Raw genomic sequence first — 23064 nt, 5'->3', positions numbered from 1 at the left:
GATCAATACTTTTGGCCAAACTTTAGCACTCTGAGCAAGGGAAGCCGGATCTTACAAAAAATGTACATGGACCATGAGTGTCACTCTGTTGGGCTTGAGGCATCAGCAGCCACTCAGGGCATTCAGAATGTAATGAAGAACCCAGATACCAATTGGTCTAGAGTTTAATTGTTGCTGCTGCACTGTGTACACATTATGCCGTCAGACCTATGTTAGCTAGAATTATATGCAGATCATTTAACTTCTGACTGCAACCAAGCTGCAATCTAACCAGTACCGGCAGCCAAACACCATATGCAGTGCAATAGGTCTTGCCATGAGTCAGTTTTGCAGGCAAATTGAAGGAATCAAAAAAAGGGGGGGGGGGGCACAGAGCTCCATATATCCTTAAGGTTTCATAACAAAGTTACAACCGGTAGGAAACATATCCAATGTGTTTCAGGGGCCAAAGCATCCCTTCATCAGGGCTCAAGCTTGCTTATTTTAAAGCACACAGCCACTATGTCTACTAAAATGTTTTTGTTGGAGGATACCACAAGGTTCTTAAAGAATTTTTAACAAGCTTGTACTATGGCCTTAAATGTGTTGGGATAGATTAAAATATCTACTGATTCTAACTTTGCTATCAGGAATAAAAGGATATCTGGACTCCCGATTGATCACTTGGTGCTCTTGAAAGTGCAGATATCTTATACTGGACTTGATAGTAAAGTCACATTAGCAGAGAAAAAAATCTTAAGGCCCCTTTCACACTTGCGGACCCTTCAGACCCGCCTGTCAGATTTCCAGGCAGATCTGAACAGATGCCCCATGCATCTCTATGGGGCATTGGATGTCAGCGGAGACATGTCCACTGACATCCTGTCCGTCAAATCCAGACGGATGGAAACCCCATTTTCCATCTGTCTGGCAGATCAGATAAGGACAGGCTGTCCGTTCTCATCCAATTCCCCCATAGAGGAGAGCGGGGATCTGACACCTCCGTCTCCGCACACAGAGCAGAGACGGAGCCGTCATCTGCCTGCTCAGCGGATCGATCCCCCACTGAGCACGGCTCCGTAAATGGAACAGAGCCTTAGGGTTACTTCCAGGCAAGAATCTTTAGTAGACACAGGTAAGCAAGTGGATTCTAGTGGCTGTGTAGTCGTGTAATAGCTAATACTAAGCTTCTAATGCTTTTACCAAGCAAGTTTGATACCCGATGAAGGGATGCTTTGACACCTGAAATATGTTGACTAATTTTCCCATTGGTTTTGACTTGGCTATCAACAGATAAGGACTCAGTTTCATTAAAAAACTTCTGATCATTTGGCACCCTTTTCCATTCACCTAAATCTTCAAGTAGGGTGGGCCCCACTAGCAACTTACTTCTGAGGGGGGGGGGGGGGGGGGGGGGGGGGGCGCGCGCGCAACACACAAAACTAAGCTCCAAATCCAGCATCTATTTTTCTTGCATAGTTTTGCAGGTAGCATTTAACTGTAAGACATGTGACTGACTGTACATTGCTCATCATTCAGATAGGAAATAGGACTTCTCGGATAATACACAAAGATGAAACTCACCTTGTCTCCAACTTTGTAACTTGGAGGAGTGGGCATTGTAATGTTGTCAATGCTGACCTCAGGAGCATCTTTGATGGGAGCTAAGGGAGTCAGTTTCTTATTGGTCTGGGTCTGATTCTGGATCTCATTAATAATGGACTCCACCTTGTCTTTAGGCATAGGCTTTCCATGCCAGTTATCTTGATTTTCAACACCTGGAGAGGAACAAAAATAGTAACAAGTGTACATATTTCTTACAGCTGTCAATGTATGAACAGCACAGTCCGAACGTTACCTGTAATGCCTTTTCCTTTGTAGGTTTTAGCAATGATTGCCGTGGGCTTGTCTTTTACGTTGGCCGCCTGCCAGAGAGCATAGCACAATTCCGCCACATCATGGCCATCCACAATGTAGGTGTTCCATCTGCAAACACAACAACAAGTCAGTGTTAACAGGAAAACTGCAGCTCCCTGGGGTGCTCTTTGGATTCCTCAGAGTGATGCATGCACAAAATCCAGTTAGCCCTGGGTGAGAAGCCTCTGATGCCGGGGCTGATGTAAATGGAGTGGAATATGATGCAATAGGGAGGGGGGGGCCTGGAAATGAAGTGGGACCTCCGCTATGAAGCCGGGGGGGGGGGGGGGGGGAATATAAAAAAAAAATAAAAAAAAAAATAAAATGACCTAAAGACAGATTGACAAATACTGCCACCATGTGGCACAATCATGGGTGATGCAACAGAGAAACAGCCGCCTAAAAACAAATCTTAAAATGCATGTTGATTAGGGCTGCAACTGATTATTTTCATAATCGATTAATCGGCTGATTATTATTTCTTCAATCGACTAACCGGATAATAAAAAAAAAAAAAAAAAAAAAAAAAAAAGAAGAAAAATGCGTATAATTTAGATGATATGTAAAGTAAAGGTGCATGCACGGGCTGTGAACGGACCAGATGCGCGGCACCGAAGCACAGATCCCGTCTTACCTATCCTGACTCCCCCCTGCTCAGCGCCGATGTCCCAGCACCAGACCCAGTCCACAAGAATATTGAAGCCAGATCCTCGCTACTCTGCAGCGGTGGCCATCTTGCCCACGAGGACAACTAAACCTACCATGGTAGCCAGCACACAGATCTCCTGTACCTCCCCCCATTGGTTGATTCTCCCTCAGGCGCAGACATCCTGGCTGCAATAACTGCCTACAGGGAGACTATGGAGAAAATAGATTTCCTGGCTACTGATTTTAGCGTAATCCACCAGGATTAGTTTTGTACCATGGTCTGAGGTAGAGGACCGGGTCTCCACGCTGGAGAACTCGGTCTGACTCCAGGGAGTTGCAGGCCCTGCAGCTGCAAGAGCGTGCCATAGACCCTGAGAACTGTCTCAGGAAACATCCATCTCCTTGGTCTCCCAGAGCAGGCTAAAGGGTCGAGGCCTGTGGAATTTGCCGAACACCTCCCGACTACACCCTCTTCAACTTGCCTCCCACCTTTGTGGTGGAACGGGCGCATAGGGTCCCACCAATACCACCCAAACCTGCCCCCCCCAGGGCTTTTCTGCAACGCCTCTTGAATCACCGCTATCGGGGACCGTATACTGACTGCCGCTTGGGCCAAGCCTGATATACCATTTATGAACACCAGGCTGCTGTTTTTCCCAGGAGGTCCAGCAACGCTGCCAAGTCCTTCATGGAAGTCCACAAGGGTCTCCACTTTAGTCTCCTGTATCCTAGCAGGCTGCGCATCACTGAGGGGGAATCAGACACACTTCTTCAATACTCCAGCTGCTGCCTCAGCCTGGTTGGACACCCGCTAAGAGATCCATCGGCCTACAACTGGTTGTTGGCCTTTGCCCTTGGTTTTCAGGCAGAAGTTAGCCTCCATTTTTACTAATTTCATGTACTCACATCCACATCTTCATCAGGTACTGCTTGGCGACTACCTACTAGAGCTCCGGTACAACCTTCACAGACTGATTAGTTCCACTTACTCAGCTTTACTAGCCTACCTCGGGAACTTGGCTTCTGCTGAGCGCACTGGAAGCAATCCCATCTTGCCTTTTGGAGAAGTAAGTCCATAAAATTATTGTCTCTCTATTCCCCAATACTCCTAGTCGCATGTGCTACCTGAGGGACAATTACTACCCTCACCATATAGGACAAAGTACCACTGTTGGCTAATTGCTTGGTTAGGTTTTTGAGATCTAAGCCTGCCTTGTTTTTAGATGGAGTCAGACAAGAGCAGGGTAGGTGCTTTGACACCAGGTGGTTAGGTTTTGTTAGTTGTGTATGCGCTGAGCTTTTACTGTGTTTTCATGTCTCCTCCGCTGTCTGCTGTCCTTGAGTTGCATTCTGTTGTCCCACCACTTTGTGTCCCGAGTCATGTTCCCCACCATTCCAATGTTGCCACATGATGAGGCAGAATTCTCCATCATGGAATATTCGTGGCCTTCACTTCATTCGTAGCCTTCCGCTACTTAGCAACCCACTCCCCACGTATAGTGCTTTTGCAGAAGACACATCTCATGGGCAGTAAGCTGTTGGCACTGAGGAAGCCATGGATTCAGAGGGCGTGTCATGCCTCCTTTTCAACATTTGCCAGAGGGGTCTCAATATTAAACTAACAAGTCACTGCCTTGGTAATGGAACACATTCATACAGACCCTCAGGGCAAATGTGTCAGTTTTCATGCTATGGGGGGTGGAGAATCAGAAATGTATCATTGTTGGCGTTTAGGTTTCTCCCCCCTTCTCCAGTGTGTTATTGTATGGCTTGCTGGAGAGGGTCACCCCACCTTATCCAGCCAACTATTAAATGTGGGCATGCCATCCTTGATGTGTGAAAAGTATGTAATCAATATAAAGTAACAGTGCTATTTCACAAATAAAAGTGCAAATTCAGCAAAACCTGTGCAAATGAACATACAGCAGCTATACGAGGCTTCCTCACAAACGGAAGCAAGATGGATCAATATAGTAAAAAAATATACAGCGCTATATAAAACCAATAAAGTGACAATGTGCTTAATAAAAGATAATTACAATTTATCTTAAGGTGCATATATATATATATATATATATACACACATATACATATATAAGTGTCCAAAACATATATTCCAAAATTAAGGCGCAATAGAAAAGTCCAATCCACAAAATATCCAAAAAGTGAGATAAATGTAAAGTGCTTGATAGGTGTCTCAATACTAAATTAGTGCTCCAAAACACCACCACCGTCTAGCCACAAGATGGCGTCTCACCTCACTGAGATGATTTAAATGCAGTAAATCCTCAATGCAGATCTATGGATACCTTTGGCAGGGCTGGTACTCTCATGGGCTCCGTATGCAGGAAGAAATGTAAAAAATATATACACACGATCTAAGTGCTTACTGCTAGAATAACCCTTTATTGAATAAATGATAAAAATCCACTCACATGTATGGCACAATAAGGCTTGTGTGGACCATGCAGATAGTTACAATAATATAGTGAGGTGAGAGGCCATCTTGTGGCTAGACGGTGGTGGTGTTTTGGAGCACTAATTTAGTATTGAGACACCCATCAAGCACTTTACATTTATCTCACTTTTTGGATATTTTGTGGATTGGACTTTTCCTATTGCACCTTAATTTTGGAATATATTTTTTGGACACTTTATATATGCACCTTTAGATAAATTGTATTATTTATCTTTTATTAAGCACATTGTCACTTTATTGGTTTTATATAGCGCTGTATATATTTTTTACTATATTGTTGCCATCCTTGACTCTGCTCTGGATAGACCCGCTCCTAAACGTTTCTAGGCTCAGGCGGCAGGCGTGTCAGGTTTGGTGTTGGAAGATACATCTAACTATATCTCCAACTAGCTCTTACTCCCATTTTACAACCTCCTATAAAAAGGACAGCCTCCCAAATTGACTTGGCATTTGCCAACCCTGCTGTTCTGATACGGTGTACCTGCACCTGCCTGATCATGCCCCTTCAACTCACTTCCCTGGAAGCGCTCAAGCTTCTTTTATTAAGAGGTCCCCGGGCACCTTATATACGCCAACTCCCCCCATCGCTTACCACCATTCGTGCCTGGGTGCTGGCTTGAAATGCGAGTGCCACCCCAGCGCAGCCATTTCCCTGAATGCCCCCTTGTGGCTGAATCCCACCCTCCCTCTGTTCTATAAACTGCCAGATCATGTTATATGGACTAAACAGAACATTAAATTGGTTTCCCAGATTGCCACCAGCCAGGAACTGTCTCCCCTGTCCTCACTGGCCTGACTTTCAATCTACCCAATTCATATCTTTATCAGTATCAGCTTTCCCATGCCTGCCATGTCCAGTTCTCACAAACAAGTCCACTGATCGAGCAGTCACTCCTAGAGACGATACTGCAGTCTGACTGTTTGGAGAAACCCAACCTCATTTCAGTTTCTCTCCCAGCATTGGAGTGTCTTCAGGTTCGTTGGCTGCGAGACATACCAGATCTGGGCAATGACTGGGACTTCTCATAATCGAGCCCAATGTTGATCATTTACCAAAACCTAATATTTTGCATTTTTACATTTATTTATTATTTTTTTTTTTTTTAAAACAGCTTCCTTAACCACCGACTACCCGCCCGCCGTCAGACGATGGCTGAGCGGTGTAGCCATTATCCTGGGACAGAGTCATATGACGGCGCACCAGAACAGCCTCTCTCGCGCGCCCCTGGGGGGCGAGTGGAGCGGCGATCGTGACCGCCCCGTGTGGCTAGGACACGGCACGATCCTGATCTCGGTAAAGAGTCAATGACATGACTCTTCATGTGATCGGCTGTGTCCAATCACAGCCGGTCACATGTAAATGAGGAAGTGCCGTTATTCGGCTCTCCTCCTCATAGGGGACACAGAGAAATGTAATCAGGGCACTGATCACCATCCCCCCCCCCCCCCCCCGATTACACAAGAGTGAAATAAAATGCCATAACTGCCCATAGTGCTGCCAGTCAGTGCCTGCTCATCTAGGCACTGACTGGCAGCACTATGGGCACTGATGGTGCTGCCCATCAGTGCGGCATATTAGTACCTCATCAGTGAAGGAGAAAAAAAATTACAGAAAGAAAAATTCTCTTCAAAATTCTGTTCTTTTTTTTGTAAGAAATAAAAAACCCAGAGGTGATTAATACCACCAAAGAAAGGTCCATTTGTGTGAGAAAAAAAATGATAAAAATTTCATATGGGTGTAGCATGACCGCGCTATTGTCATTCAAAGATGTGAGAGCGCTGAAAGCTGAAAAATGGCCTGGGCAGGAAGGGGGTGAAAATGCCCTGTAGGCAAGTGGTTAAACCCAGGAGCATCATGGTGGCAACTAAACCTTTTGCTGCTAATGTGCATTTCAGGCCTTAAGATAAACACCAGAGACCATGAAATATGATAAAAATGCTTTTAAAAATCAGTGTTTAACTCCAGTCCTCAGGACCCACTAACAGGCCAGGTTTGTAAGATAACTGAAATACATCACAGGTGATATCATTTGCTGCTCAGTGATTGCAGTATTCTAGTCTGCATTCCCCCCCCCCCCCCCCCCAAGGTAATACTTAAGTCTGGCCCGTTAGTGGGTCATGAAGACAGGAGTTGAGAACCACCATCTTTGATGCACGCAATTCCTCTCACCAGTCCTGGAAGGATTTATCAAACCCATATTTTCCATTAGGCCAATTTTAGTGCACAAACATTACACAATTTTGGGTAAAATATGAGGATGTAATTTCAAGTTTAACTCTGACATCACAAAGGGCTGACAAGCTTCTTCCCCAGCCAGTGCTGACGGGGAATGAGAGCTTAAAATGGAAGTGGTGAAAAGCTTGTTGCTTCCGTCTTCATTCACCAGAGGAAAGATCAGCAAAATGGATGTTCACTGATCTGCCTAAATCACTTCCAATAGAAAGCAAACAATCGGCTTAAGTGTAAAACCCTGGTAGTGTTTAGCAACATGTGCTACCTCCAAGCCCCAAGTCATTGGCAGTGAAAGAGTTTATTTAAAAAAAAAAAAACACCCTGACAACCTGTCAAAATTGCCCCAATAGCTGGTTTTATGCTGCTCATTACTTGGCAGATAGAACAAGGGGGAGGCAGCTTGATCTATTGCATGCAATCATTATGCATTTCTTTAAGAAGATGTATAAAGATTTGGGAAGGGTTACTGGTGCAATAGTTGGTGAGCTGGACCTCCTAGCAGAGTTCTGGCTGCCACAGGGAACATCTTTTGCTCTAATCCCAACACAAGACTCAGCCAGCGATCATGCCGTGCCTCACCTTTGGTTCCAGGTCAACTTTAAAAATCAAGAGATGTAGGTTTGAACAAGGTTACTGCGACACGGCTTCTCAGTGTGCAAAAAAAGATCACTCACCCAAAAGCTTCACATCTCTTCCTGTAGATCTCAGTCTGGTGCTGGAGAGGGGCGGCTTCACTCTGGCCCAGACGGTTTACATCAAAGATGGCCACCAGGTTGTCTAGATGATAAAGAGAGGCAAATGCCATGGCTTCCCATACAGCGCCTTCAGAAGACTCGCCGTCACCCAGCAGACAATAGACACGATAACTGCAAAAAGATAAATGACCACATACCAACAACATTATTATTCTTTGTTCAAAACCACAAATGGCCGATACCTGGAAAATAGTGAAGGGAAACCCTCCCCCCCCCCCCCCCCCACACACACACACACACACACACACACAATTTGTCAGGCCATCCTTGCCAAGTTATCTATGCACACAGCTCCACATAGTATGGTGAGCAGTGAACTACAGTGTTATCTTATACTGCCACATCACTAACACCTGAATTTTTGGAAAATGTTTCTTACCCATATAGTTGGGAGTATGGGGAGTGGAGGAGAAATTATTCTGGGTTTTAAGTATTAGATGTATGCATTCTTCACAATATTCAGAAAGTATGCCGCTGACGATTTCCAGTTACCATGATCTGCAACCATAAGCTGGTCTATGGCCAACCATGCATCAGCAGGGCATGCTGGGGCTTTCAGTACCAAAGCACACGCACAACACCAGGTCACACAAGTTGCAGACCCCAGCCAGCCTAGAACAGTAAGTAAGAAAAACTGTTGGATACCCCTGCTATCTACTTTCTAAAAAATGCTGGCTGCCTCATAATGCATCATGGAAGACGCAAATCTGTTCAAAACATCCAGGCAGCTAGCATTTTCAGAAAAAGTCAGGTGGGACCCAGAACTGCCGACAGGGGACCTGAGAAGGAGGCTCTACTGTACAAAACCTTTGCTCAAAGCAGGCAAGTGACTAATTTGAAGCTTTACAAAACACTTTAACTCCATTAAATATGTACACTACACATACATTTGAGAAATGGCATACATACCTGGCCTTATCAAAGTATTTCCCGGTGTAAGCCATGCCACAGGATGCTCCCAGCCCTTGTCCAAGAGAGCCAGTAGCGACATCAACAAATGGCAGTTTCTGTAACAAAAACATTGTGTAAGTATATATGAAGTCAAGCCATACAAAGTCACTATAACATGCAAACACCCATTTCTCACTGTAGTAGATTCTTCCTACTCGATTCCTGCTTGATAGTCAATTAAGCAGGGTAGGGGTGGACGGGGGCATTCATGCCTTGCACATTACAGGTTGACTAAGGGACTACAGCCATACTATCTCAGCATATTGTAGTCAGGACCATGGACAAGAACCAACAGGAAGGTCTACCTATAGAAGGGCACTAGATGGATCGAAATTTATTTACCAAGCAGACCCAAGATACTTGGCAATTGTGAGGGGCATTATGTAAATGGTAAGCAAAAAAAAAAAAAAAAATATATAATTTTTTGGGAACTAAATATATTTTACCCTCTTTGCGCCAAGAGCAAGCAAATATGCGGCCCCTCAGCAGCCGGGCCTTGGTGCCGAGCTGCTGCACATTTGCATGCAATAGAACTTGCCTGCGTGCTCCTGGCACAGTTAGCAGTGATTAACCCCCTTAGTGGTATCCCTGAGCGTGACTCAGGGTGGATTTTCCATGCTATTATCGGTATCCCCAAGTCACGCTCGGGGTGGATGTGCAGAGCGTGCAGCGCTGTCCCTTACCTTCTCCTTGCGATCCAGCAATGATCTCCCATTGCTGTGATCGCCAGCCAAGATCCACCGATCGTCCGTCGGTATGAGGACTTCCTGGTTCCGTTTCCTGCAGCAGCAATGGTGCATGGGAGCGGAACTGGGAGGGAAATTCAAACGTTGCACAAAACACAAACCTATACATATACTGCATGAATTATAATCTAATCAAAATATTATATATATATATATATATATATATATATATATATATATATATATATATATATATATATATATATATATATATATATAAAATAAAATTTGATTATAATTCATGCGTTTGAGTTTCAAATTTATTACATCTGGGATGTCTACTAGACTCTTGTTTTGGTCAGGTTTAAGTCAGTAATTACTAAGAATTGTAGGCCTATAATACATAACGCCAAATTTCCATGCAAAAAAATTGTACCGCTTTTGGTATATAATAATCATACCGCCAGTGAGATTAACTGAAAACTCCCGCTCGCTGCTTGCGATTGGGAGCTTTACAATCATGCGACAGCCAATCATGAGGGTCACATGAGCATAAGCCCCAGCATTCTTGAGCCCTTAAAGGGCCAGCAGGTGCCAACTAAGGGATTAAGCATCATTACAGCATGTAGGGGGTACTTTACCAAGACTGGAGCAGCTGTGCGTGACAACCAACTAGCTTCATTTTCAACACAAGAAGCCAATTGGTTGCCAGCGATAGTAAAATTCCACCCCCCAATAATTTAGCATTGGAATCCAGAAAAACCAAACCACCACTACCACCCACCGAGGGTAGTTTTGCCTCCTAGGAGCTGCTGCTCTACTGTCCTCTTAGGGGATTACATTTTTCAGAAGGGTGATCTAGATCAGTGTTTCTCAACCCTGGTCCTCAGGGCCCACTAACAGGCCAGGTTTGCAAGATAACTGAAATACATCACAGGTGATATTTTCTACTCAGTGATTGCAGTACTCTAGTCTGCATCTCCCCAAGGTAATAATTAAAATCTGGCCTGTTAGTGTGCCCTGAGGACCGGAGTTGAGAACCACTGATATAGATGACTGCTACTGGTGGACAGGACCTTAGCGTTCAGAATTTCTCAAAAAAGGTAATTTTGTCCTGTGACCCCCCCCCCCCCCTTTTTTTGCAAACTACATGCAAATGGTAGTTTTACACCACAAAAAGAAAGCTCTCATGAAGATAGCCAGACAATTTTGGAGATGCACCATGTTTAAACTGCTAGTTTTTGCTCAGCTTAATACAACAGGAATACTATAGTATGTTTGGCCAGGAGGTGTGAGCACAGGGATTCTTTTTCAGGGTCACAACTATTCAGACCAGTGAGGATAGAATACATTTATTTATGAATTTTTTTTTTAAATACACAGTTGTGAGCGTTACCGGTGTTGGATGGCCCTCCAAGTCGCAGTCAATCTTCCTCAGGTTGAGAAGGTCGGATTCCTTAATATAACCGGCTTCAGCCCATGCAGCATATAGGATGGGAGCAGCATGACCCTACATAGAAGAAGAAGAATTTCAGGTTTAAAAAAAAGAGAAAGCCAAACAATCCAGAAACACCAACTAAAATCAGCATCAAGGTTAATGCAAACAGATTTCGTTTTTAAAATAGTTCAGTTTGGCAGTGATGAGTGGGGAATAGGGTGTTGGGATTGGTCACCTTTGACCGTCTCCACCGTGTAATCTACTCCTGTTCTGGTGACATTGTTTTCCCTCACTTCCTGTCCAGGTGACAACGCTTCCCCATTTTCCAAGAAAGACCTGTGGTCACACCTTTGGGGTTCAAAGCACCCTTTACATAGGATATAAAAAAAAAAAAAAAGCTGCACTAAAAACACGGCAATGCCCTCTGCTCTGTGTAACAGCAGTGGTTCCATGCTTTTGCATACGCAGCACCAAGATACTTTGCTATGATTGAAATACAATCCGTTTTCATGCACATAGTGAAACTGATGTGATCAATAACTAAACACATTGATTGTCAACTATAGATTACACTATTTCTAACAGAAACGATCAAAGAAGAAATCCATAAGTTAAGTGACGTGCGTATGGCCAACTTGAGAGATTCATTTTTATGGGTGTTGATAGCCAAAATTTAAACTGGCTGCCTTAACGCAGCACACCTCCATACACAAAAACATGACTGGGCCCTTAACCCCTTGGAGCTGGCCCCTTAAGGGATTTTACATGCCGGGAGGTAAGGCTTAAGGTCATGTGACCGCTAGGATTGGAAATCAGTTTTCCATCAAGCACTAGTAACTGTGCCAGGAGCACCAATTCGTTAAACGGAGTTCCAGCTTTTTTTTTTTTTTTTTTTTAAATCACCCCCATGATATTCACCATATTGGAAATCGGCATATGCTGCATATGATGTTTTCTGTGTCACAAGTGTTAGTACTCACTGTAGCCTGATCCAACAAGTGTCCATCCTGAGTGTGGGCATCTGAAGCCCACAAGGAGTCTCTTCCAAAATAAGATGCTGCTGGCTACCCAGCAAGCATCTCCCGATCTCACACATGTGCAGTGGGACTATTACGGCCATAGCAATGGAGCCTCGCATTGCATCTAGGGCTGAAACAACTAAATCGATAATTACAATCGTCATTATCGATTAGTTGTGCTCTTTCCCCGCCTGTCAGCGAGCTCCGTCTGCATTCACTGTCTCTCACAGCTCTGCACTTCCCCCCCCTCCCTCAGCCTTTCCTCTCCGCCTTCTTTGTGACGTCAGTGAGGGAGTGAGTCAGAGCAAAGTAAGGGAGAAAAGAGGACAGAAGCAGCAACAGAACGTGAGTGCCGAGCTTAGTGTTACAGTGTCCTGTCAATGCAACCCGCCAAAAAATATAAAAGCTTATCCAGATAAAAGTTAATATTCCTTCTAAAGTGCAATATTATAATAGAAAAATAAGTGATTAAAAAACATCCGTATAGCACATATAGGGGGTCTTTCTATGCTCCCTATTTCATATCTATGGCTGACATGGATGTTTATTCACTTATTTTTCTATTATAATATTGCACCTTGTAAGGAATATTAACTCTTTTATCTAGATAAACGTTTATTATATTATTTACAGTATATAGGAGCTTAATTAAAAAAAAAAAAAAAAAAAAAAAAAAAAAAAGTTTTGGTATAAGCCTCGGTTCACATTTATGCAATGCAGGAAGGCTGCGAATTTGCAGCCTGTTCCCGCATCGCATCCGCACATCTGGCAGTTCACACTGCCACATGCAATACGCAGGGGGTGTCAATTAAAATGTTTACGACACCCCAGTTTGATCGCATATCGAAGTGCGATCTGAAAGTTCGCACAAGTGTGAACCACTGTGCGATCCAATTCTGCTGCGGCTGAAATGCCTCATGTGCGAGTTTGCTGCGGATGCGCTGCAAATTCAGCAATACAAAGTGTATGGCTGAACTCGCATCCGCACAGGAGATCGCATGCAATTTAGGAGCAGTGCGCTCCGAATTACATGCGATCTCGCAAACCGCACAAGTGTGAACCGGCACTAAGTGCCAGTTCACACTACTGCGGGTGCGCTGATCGCATGTAATTCAGAGCGCACTGCTCCTAAATTACATGTGATCTCATGTGTGGATGCGAGTTCAGCCATACACTTTGTATGGCTGAAAGCGCACCACCCACACAAAAGTCGCACACAACCTTTTTTTCAGCAGCATCAGGATCGGATCGCACAGTGGTTCACACTTGTGCAATCTGATTCTGTGCGATATGCGATTAAACAGGGGTGTCGTAAACATTTGACACCCCCTGCGTATCGCATATGGCAGTGTGAACTGCCTCTTGTGCGGATGCGATGCGGGAACAGGCTGCAAATTTGCAGCCTTCCCGCATCGCACAAGTGTGAACCGGCACTTACACGCTATTATTTTAAATAAATGAAAAAAAAAAAAAAAAAAAAAAGGCATATTGAGTTTATGATTTTATCATAATCCCAGGAGCCACTGCAAAAGAGGATATGACGTACTTCGACGCGACTGGGTTTGGATGGAAGTGGATACATAAAAAAAAAAAAAAATTACATTATACAAAAGGGAATGGCGGAGTGATCAGCAGCACGTGCAGATTTAAATGCAAATTAGGGTGGAATTCCGCTTTAAATATGCCCAATGATGTAATAGAGGAAGAAAATCCTCCTACATAAGCTGTCCAAATGACACTGCAATTGCAGAACGTGCTGCGGAGGATATGGCTTTGGGGGGGGGGGAAACGCAAAATGTCCTCCCAGAGCTGGACTACTTTGCTGTAGCCATCATTCAGCTATAGCATGGTCAAAAAGTGGTTAAAGCGGAGTTCCACCCTAATTTGCATTTAAATCTACATGTGCTGCTGATCACTCCGCCATTCCCTTTTGGATAGGGTCATTTTATTTTTTTAATATATATAGTACCTTTTCTTCCAAAAAAGATCCACTTCCGTCAAAACCCAGCCGCGGCAAAGTAAGTCATATCCTCTTTGCAATGGCTCCTGGAATACCAGTGTAAGCAATCCCAGGAGCCAATGGGCATCCTACGAAGCTAGCATAGTGTTACTTCTAAAGCAGAAATTATGCGATGCTAGGCTTCATTGCTACAGCCATGAAAGTCCCACTGCACATGTGCGAGATCAGGAGGTGCTTGATGGGTAGCCAGCAGCACCTTATCCCGGAAGAGACTCCTAGTGGGCTTCAGATGGTTACAGTGAGTACCAACACAGAAAACATTGACATATGCCGATTTCCAAGACATATTTGGCAACTATCACAGGGGTGATAAAAAAAAAATAAAAAAAGGCTGGAACTCCGGTTGAGGGTTCTTTAAACCCTTAAAGCGAAGTTAAGGCTTGCCAGATCACCACTTCATAGAGATGTGTGAATGTGAAGACTACAAGTCCCATCTGCCACAGCAGCAGATCCATTATTGCCTCCAGCCGCAGTAAAGAAGGTCCATACCCAAGTATGGACCGGAGCAGGGAGCCCATGCATTGTGCCCAAAATATACACACACACTTCCCCCCTTGTTATTTTTGGGTGCACTTATGATTTATTTTGTTTGCAAAAGGTGGGCTATGCCTTTAAATTATTACCATAGCACATCCAGAAATTGAATTATACAACTTCCATATAGCAAATCCTCCCAGCCATCCTCACCTTTGACAGAACAAAGCGGTCATTGTTGAAGTTGCCGGGGTCAGCTGCATCGTATCTCATGGTGTTGAAGAAGAGGACAGACAAGATTTCGGCAGCGCTGCAGCAGGATGTGGGATGCCTGTCACAAGGAGCAAAGCATATTAAGTGTTAACAGGAGGATACAAGCCCCAATTTACAGATCACATGATGCCTCATGCCAAAGGGACACATCTGAGTAATCTATGGACATTGCGAGGATTTTAACAAACTGTTGCAGATTCCTAACTTTTGAAAGTGGTTTGTGTCCATATGCAAGGTGGATGCAAAGAGGAGGGATTATATACAGTAATTACATTTTTGCTCAAAATCTTGACTTTAGATCTTAGTGCAGACTTCTGGGACAGCAACCCCCCCCCCCCCCCAAAAAAAAAAAAAAAAAAATAAAAAAAAAAAGTGCATCATGGCCATTGGCTAGAGTCAATCACAGGAATTATTAAACAAAAGTACAGTGATAATTTCTGACTGCTGTGTAATGTTTGAGATACATTTGTACAGCAATATAAAAAGGGAACTCCTAAATTCCCCATTCACCCTTTGTGGAAGTGTAGGAAGGGGATTTGGAGGGGGTGTACATACATGTGACTTGTAGTACAGCAGCAGAATTGTGCATTTTTGGCCATAAGACTCAACGGGGGGGGGGGGGGGGGGGTGGGAGAAAGCATTCTCATGAAATTCTATGGGGCCCAAAAATACATGATTCTGCCCCAAATAATGTAAAATAAGTATTTTGAGAGAGCAGATGAGCAGCACTGCTCTGGTGTGAACAGGCTGTTTGAAAACAATGGGATTCTATTTGAACATTGTCACTTCAGGAATCGTGCAATAAAATGCTTGTGTGAATGGGGGGGGGGCAACTATACTTTGTAAAGGGCTGTGGGACAACCAGTGTAGGGCAGAATAGAGTACAAACTAACAAAGGCAGGTTTTCAGTGTTGGCTAGATTGGAGCAGGATTAGATCACCAGTCAGGTTTTTATTGCTGACTGTGCCCCAGTTAGGGAGATCCACCTTCTCCATTTGCCATTGTTCGCAGTTATATTTTCGGTTGTCACCAGAATTAGAGTAGAAGGGAAATCTTCCAATGGAGACACTAGTTTTGGTGAAAACAGACAGCACAAAAACATGCGCCAAGTGTAGAGAGCACCTTCCTAATCTGCAGCCAGCAGGGAAAATCCCTAGACGATTCAGTCTACCTGCCTACAGCAATATGCTGGAAGTGGAGGCATGCCAGATGCCAAACAACACTCCTGCCAAATTAGAACAGTACATAATTCCCATTACATCACCCCCATCCAGGGACAGTTTATTCTGCAGGGTGTATCTTTAATTAAAACCCGTTAGGATGTTTATGCCGTTTCATGACTTCCTGCAGAGACCAGAAGTTCATCAGAAATCCCCGCTTAGCAGTCACTGCAGAAAAATTTACCCCTTGCCTCTTGTTAAAAGACAGCCAAATATTTTGTATTTCTCCATCCATAGTCTATGGGGAAATAATTTATATCATGGTACTCGGGGCATGCTCCTAATGAGACAATGGATGGTGTCCTGGGGTATTTCCTCCCAGATCTGGACCAGGGCATCACTGAGCTCCAGAACAGACTGAGGTGCTACCTGGTGGCGGACTGCAATGTCCGAGTTCTATTGGATTTAGGTCAGGCGAGTGAGGGGACCATTCTATGGTATCTATTCCTTCATGGACTGGCTGCATACTCTCACCACATGAGGCCGGGCATTGTCATGCACCAAGAGGAACCCAGGACCCACTGCACCAGCACAGGGTCTGACAATGGGTCCAAGGATATCATCCCGATACCTAATGGCAGTCAGGGTGCCATTGTCTAGCCTGTAGAGGTCTGTTCATCACTCCTTGAATATGCCTCCCCAGACTCACGGACCCACCAAACCGGTCATGCTAAATAATATTACAAGAGTGAACCTGCTCTCATCTGTGAAAGCACAGGGTGCCAGTGGCAGACCTGCCAATTCCAGGGTTCAAAAGCAAATGCCAATCAAGCTCAACTAGAGGATGTCAGGCCACCCTCATGAAGTCCCATTTCTGATTGTGTGATCAGACATTCACACCAGTGGTCTGCTGGAAGTCATTTTGTAGGGCTCTGGCAGTGCTCATCCTGTTCCTCCTTGCACAAAGGAGCAGATACCGGTCCTGCTGATGGGTTAAGGACCTTCTACAACCCTGTCCTTGTAGAGTAACTGCCCATTTCCTGGAATCTCCTCCATGCTCTTGAGACTGCTGGGAGACACAGCAAACCTCCTGGCAATGGCACACAGAGACGTGCCATCCTGGAGGAGTTGGTCACACTTATACGGTATATAGGAAAATTCTATATACTGTATACAGTGTGTTGTGACAGGGGGTATAGGGGTGATCAGAGGGTTAAATCTTTATTGGGGGGGGGTGGCGGGGACCCTAGACTTCCTTGGGACAGAAAGTAACTCCAGTCACAATCACACTAATAGAAAATACAATAAAATAGCATATTACTTGTTTATCAGTGTGCAATGTGACGGGGGGGGGGGGGGGGTAAATCTTTATTGGGAGGGGGGTGGCGGGTATCCCAAGGATAAAAGGAACGTCCGCAAGCGCTAAACCTGGTCACAAGTCACACTTATATGGGTATATAGGAAAATGCTATATACTGTATACAGTGTCTGAACCTCTAAAAGTGTCCAGGTGTTGCCTCATGCTACTAGTAGTGACACTGACGCTAGCCAAAACGCAGAACTTGTGAAACTGTCAAAAATGGATAAAAAAAAAAAAAAAAAAAACTGTTCCTTTCATTTTTTGAGCAGTGTATAACATGGCCTACAAGACAAGTGTTTTGGTGCGTGCCAACATACATGTTAAACAGGAATACGTGAACCGGGCCTAACCATCAAAATCTGACTGGATGTTGCGAGCAACAGTTCCAGCTCAAATCTGCTCCAGTTTCATACAATGAAATATTTAGGACAGGGGGAAAAGGCCTTATTTAGTCTTAAAGCTTTATAAGGCCAGTATAAAAAGGCGACCACCAGCAATCCGCCAGGTACATCATAATCTAACTACAAGCCTTCTGCATGAAGATTGTGACAGGAAAGTGGTTTCTCCTATGGCCAAACAAGTTTAATCGAAGGCCTTAAGACCTCACACATGGGATGCATCAATGCATACCTCACGTGAAGGGCGCGTTTAACCACACGGAAATGCGCAGCTGTCCTGTGTATCCCCAGGAAGGCAATTCCATTCATGTCTATTGGGACACAGTGACAAGGATGCTGCAGACCCTGTATGGTCTTGGCCACCAGGCTGCAGCCCAGTTTCAGGGTCTTGGCAATCTTAAAGCCTAGGCCATCTTTATGTAGAGCAACAATTTAATTTTTAGCGCCTCAGTTCTTTGCTTTGAGGTGCCATGTTGAACTTCCAGTGACCAGTATGAGTGATACACACCTGCTCCCCATTCACACCTGAGACCTTGGTAACACTAATGAGTCAAATGACACTGGGGAGGGAAAATGGCAAACTGGGCCCAATTTGGACATTTTCACTTAGGGGTGTACTCACTTTTGTTGCCAGCAGTTTAGACATTAATGGCTGTTTATTTTGGAGAGGACAGAAAATTTACACTGTTATACAAGCTGTACACTCACTACTTTGCTACAATGTAAAGTGTAAATTCTTTGCTACAATGTAAAGTGTAATTTCTTCAGTGTTGTCACATGAAAAGATAATTATTAACAAAAATATGAGGGGTGTACTCACTTTTGTGAATATCTAAACACACATCTAAAAGATACATTGAGTAATATAGTGCAGTGGTCCTCAACCCTGGCCTACAGGGCCCACTAACAGGCCAGGTTTGCAAGATAACTGAAATACATCCCAGATATAATTTGCTGCTCAGTGATTGCAGTACTCTAGTCTGCATCTCCCCGTGGTAAAACCTAAAATCTGGCCTGTTAGTGTGCCCTGAGGACCACTGATATAGTGGATCCAATATCGCCCTATACTGGAGGAGCTCTGGTGAGTAAGAAGATTTGGTCAGAGGTGTGGATTAGTGCACACAGCACCACATTTGATTTTGAAATCAGAGGAATTATCAGCCACTTTTATGTTGAATTATTTGATATTAGCGCAACTATCACTATATATAGCATTTGTTATTTTTCACATTGGAGTGAGAACTTTATAGCTGCAGCTGAGGATTTATGATTTTTTGTTTGTGCCAGTGACAGACAATACCCCAAGAGGGATCCCATTATGTCCATGGGGACTGTTAACTATGCAGGCCTTTGAAAAAGGTGCGACTGTTTGATCCCATAAACTTCAATGGGGGTGCATAGACGACAGTAGAGGTCTCTGCCATTACCCCTTGATAAATGAATACATAACATGTACCAAAGGGGCTAACGTTTTAGCATCAGGGCTCCAATTCATCTCTCCCCATTCAAATCTACATATTTTATATAGCAATAGGTATAGTGGACACTCAAAGGGCTCCTAAATGTGAACAAGGATGATACAATAACTTATTGCACCAATGTTACAGCAAGTCCCCTTCTCAAAAAGGTTGAGACATTTATCTTGGATGAAGTTGCATATTGCATTCATATACACAAAAATGTATGCATGGGTTTTTCTTTTTTTTTTAGCAATGTGTTACAGCAGGGATCTCCAAACTACGGCCCTCTGGCTGTAGCAGAACTACACATCCCACAAGGCATTGTAAAACTCTGACATTCACAGACATGATGGGAATTGTAGTTCCTAAACAACTGGAGGGCCATAGTTTGAAGACCCCCGTGTTACATGATGGGAATTGTAGTTCCTAAACTGGAGGGCCATAGTTTGGAGACCCCCGTGTTACATGATGGGAATTGTAGTTCCTAAACTGGAGGGCCATAGTTTGGTGACCCCTGTGTTACAGCATCACAATGCACTTCTGTGCAAAGAGCTACATAAAGTTTTATTTTCCTCTCTCCTAACTCTTATTGAGTGTTTCCAAACACTGCAAAGCATTGCAGCACATGCACACAACATAAAACACGCCCGCAGGTGTGAACTTTATATTCCGCCAAGCCAAATAAAGCAGGAGTGTCACCAGTAACCAATGGGAAGGACCAACCCAAGCACGTATCTCCATCTTGTCCCCGGCATGCTGACCTCAGCTAAAATTTTACTTCAAACATTCTGAATCCAAAGTCTAAACCGCAGAGCTGTCTATTTAGTTTTGAACTTAAAAAAAAAAAAAAAAAAAAAAGGTCACAGACAACAGCCTAGCACAGAGGCCCTACAGACAATAGGCAGGCCTTCAAGGGCAATGCGTTCTCCTGTGTAATTGTGTTCATCCTTGTGACCATGGGATCAGCTTTCATCAGCCTGTTCAATGTGGAACACACAAAAGTTAGAATGATGGACTGGCAGGGGTGGAGAGAGATACCAAAGGCTCAACCTGAAGCTAAGAGAATCCTGCAAAAAGTAGACAAGACAACTACTACAACACTTTTCCTGTCATGTATATATTTTTTTTTTTAAACATACATATATCTCTTTGCTGCATGTAAGGCAACCCATGCTGTCTCAGCGTAACACATCGGATACCTTACAGCTATGCATTTAGCAGCCAACTTCTATATCATATATAAATGATACAAGCAGCTGCAACAGTAAATTCTGATTGCAAGTGTCCAGGATGCCAAGAAAGAAACCCAGTCCTGACTGCTGACCAACATTATATATATATATATATATATATATATATATATATATATATATATATATATATATATATATATATATATATATATATATATATATATATATATATATATATATATATATATACACACACACACACACACACACACACACATACATACATACATACATACATACACACACACACATATATATATACACACATAATACACACTAGATTGTAAGCTCTACGAGCAGGGCCCTCTAATTCCTCCTGTATTGTCTTCCCTCAAATTGTAAAGCGCTGCGCAAACTGTTGGCGCTATATATACATATATTTTTTTCTCTCGTTAGGCCCCATCATTAGACCCCTTGCACATGGGTGTCTTAGAATCAGCTTGTCAGTGGGGAATTCTCCTCTGATCCCAGCTGAGCAGGCAGATCCATGTCCCGCTCTCCTCTATGGTGCAATCAGATGGAAATGGCCCAATGGATCAATGTCCCCTTCCCTCTCTACATCATGGCAGAGAATATGAAGGGCAAAATACATTGTAGTAGGGGCCCCACATGTGGCCCAGGGGGTTTGTAGTTTGGAGACCCCAATGTAGAGCACCTCTAGTGATTTGATTCAGAAATGCAGTTTGCAACATACACATACAATATTGATCTAATCAGGTGCAACAGCCCCATTTATTTTAATTTTCTGCTGCAGAAATACAAATTTTCAATGCATAAAATATATTTAAACATTGATTAGCGATCTCCTCCAATTATAGATTTTCTGATCTGGTGCAGAGAAGCAGTTTTCAGCGTATAAAATAAATGACCTCTTCTAATGATGGAGGGGAGGACTGCAGCCATACACAGAGAGAGCCCAGCTTTCTCCTCCTGCAGCCATACACAGAGAGAGCCCAGCTTTCTCCTCCTGCAGCCATACACAGAGAGCCCAGCTTTCTCCTCCTGCAGCCATACACAGAGAGAGCCCAGCTTTCTCCTCCTGCAGCCATACACAGAGAGCCCAGCTTTCTCCTCCTGCAGCCATACACAGAGAGCCCAGCTTTCTCCTCCTGCAGCCATACACAGAGAGAGCCCAGCTTTCTCCTCCTGCAGCCATACACAGAGAGAGCCCAGCTTTCTCCTCCTGCAGCCATACACAGAGAGAGCCCAGCTTTCTCCTCCTGCAGCCATACACAGAGAGCCCAGCTTTCTCCTCCTGCAGCCATACACAGAGAGAGCCCAGCTTTCTCCTCCTGCAGCCATACACAGAGAGAGCCCAGCTTTCTCCTCCTGCAGCCATACACAGAGAGCCCAGCTTTCTCCTCCTGCAGCCATACACAGAGAGCCCAGCTTTCTCCTCCTGCAGCCATACACAGAGAGAGCCCAGCTTTCTCCTCCTGCAGCCATACACAGAGAGAGCCCAGCTTTCTCCTCCTGCAGCCATACACAGAGAGAGCCCAGCTTTCTCCTCCTGCAGCCATACACAGAGAGAGCCCAGCTTTCTCCTCCTGCAGCCATACACAGAGAGAGCCCAGCTTTCTCCTCCTGCAGCCATACACAGAGAGAGCCCAGCTTTCTCCTCCTGCAGCCATACACAGAGAGAGCCCAGCTTTCTCCTCCTGCAGCCATACACAGAGAGAGCCCAGCTTTCTCCTCCTGCAGCCATACAGAGAGAGAGCCCAGCTTTCTCCTCCTGCAGCCAGAGAGAGCCCAGCTTTCTCCTCCTGCACACGTCAGGAAGACATCAATGAGCTGCCATTAACCCCTTCCATGCCGGCTATGGCAGTAAAAGGTGATCAGTAGCTATATAGACAAAGGACAAGTCATCTAAGTCGCGCCTCCATAGGCTGTAGCGATGCTCCATGCTGGGGGCAGCGCCCACGTGGCCGGGCATTTAAATCTGCACGTGTTAGATGTGACACACCGGCCTGTACAGGGGGGACCACGTGGGCTGATTGATGATCACCTACCCCGAGTTGGAGGCACAGGTAGCCCGGATGGAGAGGATCCTCAGCCGGTTGGCCACATCCCTCAGGGCCTGCAGGTCCTTGTCCTCGGGTTTCTGGTAGGTGTCCATGCTGCTGACAATGGGGCGGAATGTTCTGATGATCTCCTTCCTAACCTGACCACTGCCTGAGGATCAGTCCACTGGGCTGTTCTTATAGGGAGCCGCCCTCTCCTCTGACTGGAGGAAATGAGATCAGAGGAGAGGAGGAGAGGAGGACTGGGATGGTGTCACCCCATCATCATGCATTGTATGACATGGTGACATCCAGCATGCAGATCTCTGGGACTGTTCATTTCCTCTGATTGCTGTGCATGAGATCCTTTCTTCCCTGGACACCATTCACCAGCTGTATTCCATTGCAGTACACAGCTTTATATCATGTCATATCAATATATATATTATATTTATATCATGTCATATCATTATATATATTATATTTATATCATGTCATATCATTATATATATATTATATTTATATCATTATATCCCTACAGCAGAGGGATTCCCCTCCTGG

The 23064-nt window shown here is 44.4% G+C and overlaps 1 protein-coding gene across 1 annotated transcript in view; it reads right to left on the bottom strand.

Moving 5' to 3' along the window:
• Nucleotides 1–22646, bottom strand: part of LOC309560957 (transketolase-like protein 2) — a 31917-nt gene extending 9271 nt beyond the window's left edge. Inside the window, exons 1-7 of the mRNA XM_082264656.1 lie at nt 22513–22646; nt 14813–14930; nt 11045–11158; nt 8921–9018; nt 7931–8122; nt 1838–1965; nt 1564–1757 (exon numbers count right to left, since the gene is read on the bottom strand). Of these exons, the coding sequence (XP_082120782.1) occupies nt 1564–1757; nt 1838–1965; nt 7931–8122; nt 8921–9018; nt 11045–11158; nt 14813–14930; nt 22513–22619 (951 nt within the window). The 5' untranslated portion in view covers nt 22620–22646. The remainder of the gene's footprint in view (nt 1–1563; nt 1758–1837; nt 1966–7930; nt 8123–8920; nt 9019–11044; nt 11159–14812; nt 14931–22512) is intronic.
• Nucleotides 22647–23064: the final 418 nt, after the last annotated feature.

Source organism: Pelophylax lessonae, assembly GCF_965119305.1.
Source record: "Pelophylax lessonae genome assembly, chromosome: 7".
Taxonomy (NCBI): domain Eukaryota; kingdom Metazoa; phylum Chordata; class Amphibia; order Anura; family Ranidae; genus Pelophylax; species Pelophylax lessonae.
The sequence above is the reverse complement of the archived record's forward strand: the minus strand, read 5'-3'. Positions and strand labels throughout refer to the sequence as shown.